Here is a 13,604-nt window from a genome sequence, read left to right on the forward strand (position 1 = left end):
CTGCCTGGGAGGGAGCCCGACTGGCAATGTGGATGTGGGTCTGAGCAATGTGTCCTAACTGCTGCGGTTCAGACTATGCCAGGGCCACAGGCAGGACGCTCGCTGGGTGCGGCGTGTCCGAAGTCCTGCCTTGGCTCACATCCAAAGCGAAAGCTCGTGCCCTGCGGCAGCTGAGTGGCAGGAAGGGGCTGAAGGCTCAACTTCAGGGAGCTCTACTGCAGCAGAACGGGCCGGGGCCAGGAACCCGAGGAACCACGGGTGGCACAGCTATCCTGGGGGATGCGGGCTGTGGGCACAGTTCCCATGAGAAGAATAGTAACAAAAAGCTCGGTACTTTTAAGGCTCCTTGCTGGACTGGATCAGGAGAAGGGAAGGCAAGCCTGCTCTCAGAAGTGGTGGTGGGTGGACACGTGGAAGAGGAGCCCTCGTGCCTGGACTTCGGCAGGCACGCTGGCTACTGTTGTGCCCCAAAAGTAACAAATGGATCACGGGGGGTCCCCCTACCCCAGGGGAGTGCCTGTTCAGGACATCACACCCAAGGCTTAGGGCAGACCAGGGGCACGAAAGGCAGCAGGACTCCCACCTGCCCAGCAGTTCCGGCCAGGACTAGGAATGCCCCCCTCGCTCCGGCTTAGAGCACAAACCAGCAACAACTCTAAATTGATCTCATTCTCTGAGCACATCTTACTGACCACGAAGCCGCATCATTTCTGTTTAAGTGTGGTGTGTCGTGCACGTCCGTGCCACGTGTGAGTGCCTGTGTGCGCGTGTGTCTGTGCTCAGCTGTTCACCATTTTCTGTGCTCTTTGCAACTGAAGTTGGATCCCGACCACCTCTGGTCAAAAACACGGCAAGCACCACATTCCAACAATCAGAAGGAAAAAAAAGAATTTAAAGCTGTAAGTGCAGATTCCAGGGCTTTTAAGACACAGCAAGAGTGCAAGTCAACACGAAGGAATTCTTTTACTATAGTAACTGTTCTCCCGAGACTCGTTCTTTCCTGCATTTAACCTTTCATTCTTGGGGTTGGAAAGAAACACACATTAAAAGCCCGGCCTCATACGCTGAGTAAATTCACAGCTCAACCCGGGCACCAGCGCCGTCTTGAAACAACACAACTATCTCCCTGTAACTGAACCAACTCAGGCTCCTCCCTGATTAAACGCACACACTCCACGAACCACATAATGAGGCGACGGCACAGTAAATACTCCGTGTGGTTTCACTGGGAAATAAATTGCGTCCAGCGGCTGATTGGTAACCATGGGTTGGGGTTGACTCTGATCACAGGAATCACTCCCGTAACGAAGAGCTCCTCCTGGCCGCCTTGCCCTTGGTGAAAAAAAGTTAGAAATCACGACCTTACCGCACACGAAACTGTCTGGTGGCACAGAGAAGATGCTCTGGCCCTTCAGCGACTCTGGGTGGGCACAGGTGGCCGTCACGAAGCCCTGCAGCATCCTGCCCAGCAGCCACGGGGGCAGCCACTTCAGCTGGCAGTCACACAGGAAGCTATCACTGCTGATGTGGCTGAAAGCAAAACAGAAGGGGTGCGTGAGGCATGACTGCAAAGAAGGGGTACTTCCCCCTGCAGGGTCCGGAGTGATCCATCGCTTCCGACCGGCTTCTGTCGTGAACATCAGCAAGGTCGAAGGGGAGATGATTTTTGTCCCGGTTCCTCCCTGGGGACCGAGAGGAGTACGTACAATCTACCTGGAGGCTGTGATGACAGGCAGCTCTGGCCCAGCGTGTCAGGCATGTCTAACGAGTCACCGCACCTCAAGTAGCCACAACCCGGGGTTCGCACACGCGCTCAGCCAGCCGCTGCTCTCACGGGCCCCGGACGTCGTCTTCCGGCCCCTGACCCCCCCACACATGAGGAGCACCCACCGTTTCCCATCCTCCTGATATACGCTTGGAGCTTCTCCGCTCAGACTCTGGTTTAAATTCTGAAACGAGTCCTGAGAAGGGCTCTTTTTCCCCATGGCTGTCTACTTCTGTTTGGCAAAGCTTTGTGTTTTCTTACTTCCAGATGTAAGCTCACCCGTGTGCCCCTCTAGTTGTGTGTGTGTGTGTGTGTGTGTGTGTTCGTCTGTCCACACCAGCTTGTGTGTGTGTGTGTGTGTGTCCGTCTGTCCACACCAGCACTGCTCACGAGGCCCGCAGAATCCGGCCCTGCTCCCTAAATAGTGCTCGTTAGTTAATTGCCGCTGCCCAGGGAGCATGAGAACGCACAACTTGGGTTCTGGGAGGCTCCAACCAAAACAGAGAATATTTTCTTTTTCATTTCTCAACAACTGAGGATAAGCTTTTTCAACAGAAATCGGAATCGCCATCTCAGCGGACATTCCTTCCCGAGGAGTCACTCGAAGATAAGTCAGCCGAGGAGCGCAGCGGCCCTGTTCCTGGAAGACCTCCGGCCGGGGGCTGCAGAAGGGAGGGCAGCAAGCGACGAGGATGGAGACGGAGACAGGAGTCACTGCGTGGGCTTCCCTGGAATAAACTGTCTCTGGTACGTGGGGACAAAGCAGGGCGCTGGGATGCTTAGAAATTCCACAAAGTTCCCGCGGGCTGATGCTAGAGCAACAGCTCCTCCACCCACCACCTTCCTCGGGCCCGTGTTCTGTTTTCTTCTCTCATGCTCTGCCCTTCGTTTACTGAGTACAGAACCCGTCGAACTGGTCCCGGGCCAGGCAGTGCACTGGACGGCACAGGCCCTGCAGCTGACGAACTTACATACACGATCTGCTCTTCCCTCCTGTTTCTCACCGTTCCCAGATAAGCGGGGCATTTTCATCCATTAAAATCGTTGTGGAAAGTGCTTTCTCAAAGACTGAATAACTGAGCTCAGAGCCATTGTAACTGGGATGCTTGCCCACGTGAGACCTTAAAATCAGCGCTACGTTTTGCATTTTTATTTGACGGGCTGGTAGGTCTGTCCTCAGAGATGTGGGACGCTGTTCGCTGAGGAGTTACTGGAGGAGGAGGAGGCGGAGGCGGGGTGACGAAACACCCGCATCCCACGCAGCATGTGCAGAGCTTCCCAGACAGGCTGTGGGTGGCGCTGGGAAGGGTGCCCCAGTGAAGAGAGGAAAGGGCCTCTCCCACTGTCAGAAGCACCTACAGCTTCCCAGCAAGGGGGCAGCTGGTGCGCCTGCCTGTTTCTGCAGGAAGGCCTGGGTACTGCACCTCCAAGTCCAGCGGGTGACGCTGGGCCATCCCGTGAGACTTCAGGCACTTCTGCTGGGGACAGGGACATATTTACTTTGAACCACAGGAACAAACTGGGGAAAACAAATCTGACATTTATCCATGACCAGAAGTGTGCACGGAAAGGGTTAAGCTTCATATCACACATTCAGGGTATGTGCGGGCCGAGCTCCCTGGAGAATCTCCAACCTCCTACCTGAAACTCCTCTAACAGAGGGGTCCCGACCTCAGAAGGCAGTGGGTACTTGAGGGGAAGAGGCTGTCCTAAAGAATGTGTTAGGATTATCCGGAGAGAAACGGAGGCAAACAGTGAGGGCCCTGACCTCCCCTCCACATACACGTTCCCTCCAAGACCAGGGCCAGCTGGAATGACTCGACGGGGGTCTGGCGGTGACCCCAAGGCCCTGCAGACTCCTGCTGCTCTTCCAACTAAAAGTGCAGCCTTGTCAACTGCTAACAGCACGGCCGTCCGGGCTGCCGCCTCCAGCCATCCCAGCACCACTGGCTTCCATTGTGCATTTTTTATGGTTCCAACTCCAAGTGTGTTTCTAATCATCGCTCATGGAAATTTACCCAGAGGATGACTAAGTGCCCAGCACAACCTGCCTTGATCTGATGCAGGAAGAAAATGACCAAGTGGGATTAACCATTTCTCCAGTCAGAGGGCTGGGCCCAGGGCCCGCCACAGCTGGGTACATGCAGCAACTGATGGGAAGCCCAGGCAGGGGGGCCAAGGCTGAGTCCTCAGAACCACGCAGAAGCCTGGGGGAGAGGGGGGTGCCAGGCACCTGGAAGGATCCAGTTATTCCCAATTAGAAAACCATCCCAATTAGGAAACCTGAGCTTACTGGAGGCAAAAAGGAAAATCACTCCCTGTCCTGCCCTTTCTCTCAAAATACCCTCTTCCCTTTAATCAGATCCAACACTGTATTTGGGAAGTTTCAAAAACGGAAACACTGAAAGAAATGCACAGTGAACACTCACGGACTCACCACTTAGATTTTACAATGAAAGCATTGCGATACCTGCTTTATCACACATCTATTCGTGGAGCCATCCTTCCACAAACTCCCATCCGGAGATCACAACCCTTCTGAGAAAGAGAACTGATCGACTTGATAGACTCGAATCTCACAGCACACTGAGCGGCGCACGGCGGGGCCCAGGCCACCTCCCCTCCGCTCCCACACTCACCCAGAGGACCATCTTCCTGCTGTGGTTTCCAGCTGCGGGGACTCTGCCTCCCTGTCTCCCCATTCCTACCCTTCCCGCCCCTGTCAAGGAGTGGCCTCGGGAACAAGGACGAGGTCAGGGCGCAGAGACAGCCACTGGCATCTGCCATCTTGTCAGAGCTTTAAGAATCCAAACCCAAAGGCTGCAGCATCACATTACCATACACGGAGGAGAAGGAAACTTGGGTGTGGCTACTTGAAAACTCAGACGGGCTCCTCTGCCAGAGCCAGGACACAGGTAAGCTGTCTAACCCCTGCACCCGCGGACCCACAGGGCAAGTCCGCAGGGCAGCACCGCGGCCTCGGAACCCCCCGGGGGCCCTGGACACAGACGTAGGCTGGGCGCCGCCCCACTGCCCCACAGTTCAGGTGTCCATCCCATGGAGAGCTCTGCCCCGGCCACAGCCCACCCGGCTCTTTAATACAGACCCTTCACTGTGGGCACCCCCAAAAGATGAAAACTTGTCCTTGACGTCCTTAAAGGGCTGATTATCCATTTTACAGGAGAGAGTTTATTAGCAGTTAGTGAACCATAGCCTGCAGGCCCCCTACCTGTTTTTGTAACAGGAATTTACTGGCCCAAACCCACACCCTGTTGTCTGTGCTTTGTTTACAGCCGCTCTCCGCTACAAGACTCAAGTCGTCCTGGCAGAGGCCCGCCCTGCGGCCCACAAAGCTGAAAATATTCACTGTGGTCCTGGAAGAGAAAGTGCGCTGACCCCGATCCAAAATCTGCCCCCTATGGAGCAGGCTGAGACCATCTAACTTACACACAACAATAAACGATCACAGCTGTCCTGTGAAAGGGGGCAAGACGCAATGAAGGGACTTCTTACTCTGAAATTCGCTATTCTTGTTAACCAGGGCCATGGATCCCAGGTACTTACAGCTCTTTTAGATTCTTCATCTTCACAAAGGCATCAAACTGGACAGATCTGATCGCATTCTGTCCAAGGTTTCTGAAAAAGAACACTTTCCGTCAGGCAGAGAAGCTGCAGTGCTCCTTCAAGTCAGCCACGTGTTTGCAGCAAGCTGCTCAGGGATTTTGCCCGAAAGCCCTGGTTCTGCCGATGAACCACAGGTACTAGCCGTACACCCATGTCCTAAGTCCTCCGCAGGTGGCTCTTACTTCACCCACAGCGACACGGGCACTGGGAATTACTCTGGACCCACGCCAGCCTTTAGGGGAGCATCAGTGCTCAGTCGAGGCCCGCTCAGCGAGTCAACAGGCAAAAAGCATTCCCAACAGAATTGCGGTTGCACTTGATTCACAGACAAACTAGGAGTCAAGCGGGACAGGCGGCCGCCTCAGAGGTGACATCACGAGCTTCTCCGGGCCGGTTCCCCCTCCCTCCCCCCCCTCCGGGGTTTTCGGGGGCGAGCACAGGAGGGAACGCCCAGCCACGCCCAGGGTGGACTCAGCGCTGCGGGGCTGCTTTAGGGCGGCACCAGCCTGAGGAAGGGCACAGCGACCTCGTGGAAGTGTCGCGGGGCAGGGCCCGAGCAGGGGCGGGCGGCGGTGAGGCCGGGCGGGCGGACGCAGTGGGGCACATCTGAACACCCAGTGGACATACGTTCTGAAACCGTTCCTGGCTTATAATAGGGCACCACGAAGGCCAGAGTTGAAGCTGACTTATAATGAGCAGGAAGCAGCTGGCATTTCCAAATAGCCTGTTTCTCGCTTTACAAAGATGCGATTAAATTGCTAGCAGACTTCCCCAGCAGCCGCACTTGGCAGGCCCGCGCGGGTCAGGGAAGGTCTGGCAAGATACTCACAGGTGTTCCAGGCCTTCCAGCCCCAAGAACGCTCGCTTAGCCACAGACTTGATCTTGTTTCCAAACAGAGTTCTGCAGTTTCCGAACAGCCAGGAACAGAGGTGAGGCGGCCACAGGAGGGAGAGCAGCAGACAAGGGAGGGTGGGGAGACAGAAGACACAATTAGGGTGGTGCTATATAAGTCTGTCCGCGGAGGGGCAGGTGGAAATCTGACCTGTGCTGAGATTACACGTCTGAAGCAGGCGGGCCCTCCCTCTTCTGAAATAAAACACTTTTATCTTCATTAGAATTTAACAGTGATGACAGGTAGGAATTGCATCGTCTCGCCTAGCAAGGCCCCTTGTGGTGTTAAGTGGGAATCACCCGGTCCAGCCCGGGCAGTCTCTCTCCAGGGACCACCCACGGGTGAGGGTGAAGTATGGCCCTGGTCTCGTGGATCAGGGGGTCAACCCATCACTGCTTTAGGGAGCAGAAGTTGGGTCTAGAGAGCAAGCTCTTGGGACTGAAAACTACCACCCACTTCTAAAAACTGCATTCTGGGAAAAAGGAGCCCAAAGGAGTCAAGAGAAAGGACAGCACGCAACCACGGAGAAGGCCCCCAGCTCTCTGCACCCTCAGTGCACGCGGGCTGCGTGAGCTGCATCCCTGCCTACAGGAAGGCCCCTCAGCTGTTTAGCAAGAGCCCAGATTTTATATGATGCCAATGGCCCAGGGTTTGTTAAATCCATCCCACATAGACAAGTCCTCAAAACTCAACCTCCAAGGCTATACAAGGCCTGGACCTGGACCGTATGCTTGTGAGAAGGGGTCCTGTCTCCACGCTACTCCGACCACAGTCTTGGCAGTGACTGCCAAGAGTTTTCTCAGAAACCAAAGTCTGGCCCCTGCGTTGTACGCGTCGAAGGGACGACGGCCTCTTCCACGGGCTGTGTCATCCAAAGGAAAGAAGGGCAGTGTCTGGACATGGGGTGGGGGTGGCCCCTAAGTGCCTGGACCCTGGGGATAAAAAGCATCGTGGTTTCAGTTTCCCTTCCCCCTTATCAGGTGCTCCTATGGGAGCCCGGGAAACTGCCAGCCAACAACTGACATCAGGCTGATGGGGCGGGGGCTCTGTGACTGTGTGTCCACCAGGGTCCTCTGACGGGCAGGTGAGGAACAACAAGGGCTGCTGGGAGCCAGCTCCTGGGACGTCTCAGAACCACTGGTCTGGGCTAGGGACGCTGAGGAAACAAGTGCAGGTGGTTAGGGCAGAAAGCCTTCAAGGAAGCCCCGCCGGCTAAGCCCCTCACCAGGAGTGGGGACTCCTTGTCTAGATCACACTGAGGATCAGGGGAAAGATCTCGACTAAAGGCCAGCTCTACCTTCAGACCTGCGTGTGGGGACCCACGAGGGGAAACGGCAGGCACCAACCCCTCCCTGGAAAGAGGGAACAAAGACAAAGGTGGCACGGCGGCCTGGCACTGCACACGTGGGCAAGTACCAGAAGGCCGCCTCCAGGGAGACGGGTGCACATGTGCAGCAGTTCTAGCCTGCGCCCAGAGACCCGGGGGACCACCTGCTTCCCACACAGCTGCACCCCAGGCTGCCTCAACCCCCCCGCGTCCCGACAGGCTTCTCTTCCGGGTCCTGGGCTGACGTGGCCCCACCAGGAACTCTGGGCTCAGCCCTTAGACAAAGCCAGCTCTGTCCCCAGCCTCCGGAGGGGAAAGGCGTGCAAACATCAAACACCCCTTAGCCTTTTCCCCTCCTCGGAGGCCGCCTGCGCGGATGTGAAAACCACCTCGTCCTGAAAGACTTTCTACAATCACTCAGTCTGAGCCTTTTATTCTAAAACAAATAAGCCAAACACCCAGGAACCCGGTGGCTGCGCTACCTCGGGCCCCATCCCCGAGCGCGCCCAGCCAGCACCGCCCATGGGGCACCGAACCCCACCCGGAGCACACGGCCAGCCTCCCACTTACTCACCCTCCCCCCAGGCTCCAGGTCCCAGGAAAATGTATTGAACTGTTTAGTGAAGTCTTCCGTCTGTGAGATTCAGGAAAAAAGCTGTGCTTTATTTCACCCATTAAATATTAGTCACACTGACCTCTTTTACAAGGAGGGCAAGCTGTTACTCCTAATGGTGACAATCGCAATAAAACAAATTCCCAAGTTCTCAATTGTGCAGGGGCTAATCATCTGGCTGCTGGATTAAACTAGGTCCTCACGTCCCCCAGCAGACGTCTGGGGGCGGGGGCGGGGCTGGGCTAGCCGACTGTGAGGGTTCCAATCAGAGGCCACTGTGTGGAGAGAGGACGGGGCCCAAGGACCAGGACGACGCTCCTGCCGCCCCATACGCTGGGGGCTCCTGGGACAAGGCTGCATCTGACCCAGGGCTCCCAGAGCAGGGCCCCGCATCGCCCACATGGAGCAGACACCCTGGGAAGCATCTGTCAGGTCCTCTCCCTCATCCCCAGCCAACCCGGCCAAGGGCCTTCTGGCTCTCACTAAAGCAGCCCTGCAGACCCTGACCAGGAGTGACCATGACCTGTGCACCCCGCCTCCAGCCATGAGCTGTGTCACTCAGTCCCTGCCCCCAGTGATGCAGGGAGAGAGCTGGAACCGTGGGGCCACACCTGCATCCCCGCCATACACAAGTGACTCCTCTTTGCAGCTGCCCTGTGCTCAGAAAGTCTCCCTTCCCTCCTCACACGCTATGACGCATGGTGGGCCCCCAGCAGGTGACCCATGAACATTCTGGAAGGGGGCTGTCGGGTTGGAGGGTGATAATGCCTTGCCAGCAAGCTCTGGGTTGAAGAACTAACCCAGAATGGCTGTGTCTAGCAGCAGGACACATGAGGGCTGGGCGCTCTTCACAGAACGAAGCCTTCCATGGCTCTGCTGCTCACTTATCCCTTTCCTGGGAAATGTTATAATTTCGGGCTGGCCTCAGCCACGGCAGGAAGGACCCCAGGTCCTCGACGAAGCAAGTGCAGGCCAGAGAGCGTCTCCACCTTCTCCTTCGAAGGAAGAGGCCTGGCCTCCACCTGTCAGGTGCTGCCATGGCCAAAACCCAGCCAGTCCAGGGGATTCAGAGCCCTGACGGCAGCCTCACGGGATGAAGGCATTCGTGGGACCTGGCAGCTCTGGGGGGGGGGCAGCTTCCTCCACTCAGACGCCCCCCACACCTAATGGATCCAACAGACTCGCCACCAGGCCACTCCAACAGGGCGGGTGATGCAGTGTCAGGACCATGTCCAGGCAGTGACGCCGTGCCAGGCAGTGCTGTGCCAAGACCAAAGCCTTCCTCCATTCAGCGAATGTTGACTCAACACAATGAGCAATTAGGAAGGTGGGTCCAGGCCCGACACAGGTTAGGGGGGACCTGCCACCCCTCACAAGGCAGGAAGGGCCTCCACATGCCGCTCAGTGGTTTTTACCCAGAGCTGTGCACCGGCTTCACAGGAAAGCATTTGCTTTCCTTCTTCCCTTTCAACATAGACGATTTCATCCACCGTCACAAGCAGACGGAAGAGTGTCGTGCACCCCATGTGCCTGTCACACGGCTGCACCCATCGTCGAATTGGCCAGACCTGCTTCATCTGTACCCGCTTTCCGTCCCCACCCGGCTGGACCACTGGGAATCGGCAGCAGACAGCTTTCTTCTTTCACCCAAGGAGATGCTTTGTTTTCTTTTGCAATGTAACCACGATACCATCCCACCTAAGTAACTGTCTTTTTAATCATATTAAGGAATGACTGTTACTGTCCCAGTTTCCCCCAGTTGTGTGCATCTGGTTTTTTCAAAAGCATACAAAAGCCGCCAGCCCACTTCTGATCAGAATCCACCTCTCCAGGGGCCAGGCTGTGTTACGCAACCTGGGTGGGAGGAGACTGGACGTCACAGGTCAAGGTTCACCCACTGCTCCCAGGGAGCCCATGGCAAACAGCCCAGCACAAGCAAGGAACACGGCGCTCGTGCCACCTTGCTGGCACCTAACGTGGAACGGACAGGCCCGCTCCAGCAGGTCAGAATAGGAGAAAACGCTGAGGGGAGAGAAACAGGCAACAGGAAGGCGGCTCCAGGCTATGGACTCTGCAGCTTTATGCAGAACCAGACGCCCTGGTGCCCACAGGGGTCTCACCCCCTCCCATGGCAGGGCTGAGCCTCCTGGACGCCACGACACCCGGAAATGGCTCCAGGTTCCACCAGAAGGACATGTCTGTGAAGGACTGGACGGCATTGTCCACTGTCCCCACCACAGCCATCCATTAGTCACAAAGAGGCAGAGGCCAGGCAGGCACGCAGAGTGAGGCTGTGCCTCATGGCCGTCCAGGTGCCCACCGCCCCCTCCCCACAGCAGCCGCACCCTGAGCGCAGGCTCCCTTGATCCAAGACACCCCGTCTGCTGTCCTGGCTCTTCCCAAGCTGGCTGGGAAAAGGGCCCAGGAGGTGGGGGAGGAGGCAGCATTTTTTTGGGGGGGGGTGAAAAGACTGACAAGCCTTCCTGACCCACCCACAGCACACAGGGTGCTCGGGAAGAGATGGGGTCCTCTGAGAGCCAAAACAGTTTTTACTTACTTGGAACTCTCAGAGGGATCAGAGGTGTGAAGAACCCCACTTTTCAAAACAAATTAGGAACATTAACTCCACGGAAAGACCCTCCCACCACAGATTGTCCTGGAGCCTCGCCTCCCACGGCTGCTTTCCAAATATTTACTTTACGCTTGTGCTCCGCCTGGCTCACTGTCACCGCAACAGGCAGGGGAAGATGGAGCGGTGACTGTCTCCTGTCTTGTCCTCCTCCAAACCTGCCCTGAGTCATCATTGCTCCCATCCCCACTCCTGGATGCTCTTGGGGCGGCAGTGCAGAAAGTGCTGGTAAGAGGCACAAAGAAGGGAGGACAAGGGACGCACGACGCGGGCTTCGGAGCCACACAAGCGACTCCTGGCCCTGCCGCCTACCAGCTGTGTGATCTCGGGCAAAGCTCCTTCACCTCTCTTTCCTCAACTACAAAAAGGTTGCATAACACAGCCTGGCCTCCTGAGACAGTTAGATGTAACACACACACACACACACACACACACACACGCACACACGCGCGCCTCACAAAATAACTACTGAACTCTAGAAGCTTAAAAAAACAAACCCCAAACGCCGGAAACTCTGAATGAAAAAGAGCCACTGCACCACCCCCGGTAACAACTGTTTCCGTTTAAGATTATGACTGACAACAAAAACCCTGCCCGAAGACTCAAAACCGTCGAGAGTTGCTTGGTTTTAGACGTTTAGGATTTCTAGAAATTGAGTGAGAGGGCAAGACTCCTTCGAGCAAAGAACAAGAAAAAAACTTGGCCGTTTTTGCCTCAGTCCAGAGCGCAGCGGGAGAGCAGCCCCCACACCGGCTCTCTGGCCGCGAAGACACCGACGCCCAGGGCAGCGAGGACACCGCGGGCCCGAGACGTCGCCGTGTCTCCTGCCCCGAGTCGGGCTTTTCTTCCCAAATAAGAGAAGATGAGCGTGCAAGGGCTCCCCCGGGCGGGCGCAGGGCAAGGAGGTGTGGGGCCCGGGGAGCCGGCCCCGCGCCCGATACTCACAGCTTGCTGAGGCTGTCAAGCCCCGTGAACGCGCCACTCGTGTCCTCGATTGTGCCGGAGATCTCGTTGTGGTCCAGATCCCTGCGGAGGGGACAGAAAGCTCACCATCTGGCCTGCAGTGGGAGAACAGACTCCCACCCAGGCGGCCGCCTGACACTCGCACCGTCCCGGGGTGTGCTAGGTGCACAGACAGAATGTCTGGTGAAGATGAGAGGCGTGACCACTGAGCCACCCTGCCCCGCGGCCTTGCCTCTCTCAGCCCCTCAACAGACCTGACACATGCCTCAGACAACAGCATCCCGACTCCATCTGCTGTGCCCCTGTTGGCTAAGGCCAGCCCCGGGGAAGGGGCACAGAGGGCAGGCAAGGAGGGAAGTCTGCTTGGAATTCTGTCCCCAAAGAGTGGACTTCTGGCCACAGCTCTGAGAATGAGCCTGAAAGGTTCCCTGCGGCTCCCATGTGCCTTCATAGCAACCAGGGTCCCTTTCCTGGACTTGATCGAGAAACCGCAGAAAGCACATGGAGGAAATAGTGAGGGAACACAGAGGCACAGGCACGGGGCCCTCCCTGGGGCCACCACCATACTGGCAAGTGGTTTGAGCCCGGAGCCCCCGTCTCCCCCTGGGGCCTGCACAGGTGCTGACTCCCGGCCAGGGACATCTGGGTGCTGAGTCAGACTTGCGACTCGCCTGCCAGGATGGGAAGATGAGGCCAACTTTTCAGCCCAGTCTCCTCCAACAATGCACATCACAAGGCCGATGACTCAGCTTCTGCCCTGGGGTTTCCAAGGGCAGGTCACAGCGCCAGGCGAGACGTCCCACCTGGCGACCAGGGCCCCCGGCTGCCCCGGCTTGGCCCTCTCCAACTTTCCACAAGGTCTCCTACACCTTCCTCTCCTAAGCCCTGCCAGGCACAGGCCAAGAACAGAAAGGGATGCTGTTCTTGGCAGCAGAGAGGGGAGCTCTGACTGCAAAGTGAAACGCTCGCTCTGACCTTTATTTTACAGCAGGAAGCTCCGAGAGCCGAGATCCTGGGGCTGGAAGGGACTTTTCCTTTCAGTGGGTCCCTCCCTATTATCTTTGTGCTGAAAAACCCAGGACATGGGGCTGTGCTTTGTGTGCCTGCCCCCTGCTCCTCGCCTTGGCTGCCAGAGTTTTTCTCTCTTCTCTGGCTCGCTCGGTCTGAATGTTCCTGGCCTTGTTCTTCGGCACCGCGAGGGCTCGGAGGCCGACCTCGGCTTGAATAGCCTGGCGTCAGGCCCTTTCACACCGCCCCCCACCAGCAACAGCCCGGCATTCAAGCTTCCCCTGCCTTCCCTGCCAGGTGCAAGTGCAAAGGCCTTCCTTCCCGTCGCACACGAACAGGCCACGTTTCCTGCAGGGGGCGCTCCTGGGAGGGAGGCCTCGGAACCCACAGCCACTGCCCGTCGAAATCCAGACGCCCTTCTGTTCTTGCTGCCTGAAAGTTCTCAGAACCCAACAACTGAAAAACTATAACCCCAATAAAGCCCCCTGCAGCAACTTCTGACAACTTCTTCCACATTGTCGGGAACTTAGATGGAGATGACATGATTTTGTCAAAGTGACCCTAAAGACGCTCAAGGCAAGACAGGATTCGCTCACCACCTCTCCGAGAGATGGGCGTCCTGCACACGGGAGAAGCTGCAATGCCAGCCTGAGACACGCGCTTCAGCACTGACCTGGCTCAGGTAAAAACACCCAGGACTTCAACACAGACGCCACCCGGGAACTTCCCAGGTGGCGTCTGTGTTGGAAAGATGGCCCACTGGCACCCATGCTGGGAGTGGC

General features: G+C 56.8%; 1 protein-coding gene across 6 annotated transcripts in view; it reads right to left on the reverse strand.

Annotated features, from left to right (window-relative positions):
* The window catches only part of LRIG1 (leucine rich repeats and immunoglobulin like domains 1), a 470,674-nt gene that overhangs the window by 12,590 nt on the left and 444,480 nt on the right, over positions 1–13,604 (reverse strand). For all 6 annotated transcript variants that reach the window (XM_072941642.1, XM_072941643.1, XM_072941641.1 and 3 more), the window contains 4 exons: positions 11,797–11,877; positions 6,219–6,290; positions 5,330–5,401; positions 1,367–1,530 (listed from right to left, as the gene is read on the reverse strand). In XM_072941642.1, coding sequence (XP_072797743.1) covers positions 1,367–1,530; positions 5,330–5,401; positions 6,219–6,290; positions 11,797–11,877 — 389 coding nt within the window. The remainder of the gene's footprint in view (positions 1–1,366; positions 1,531–5,329; positions 5,402–6,218; positions 6,291–11,796; positions 11,878–13,604) is intronic.

This window comes from Vicugna pacos, chromosome 17 (assembly GCF_048564905.1).
Source record: "Vicugna pacos chromosome 17, VicPac4, whole genome shotgun sequence".
Classification (NCBI taxonomy): Eukaryota; Metazoa; Chordata; class Mammalia; order Artiodactyla; family Camelidae; genus Vicugna; species Vicugna pacos.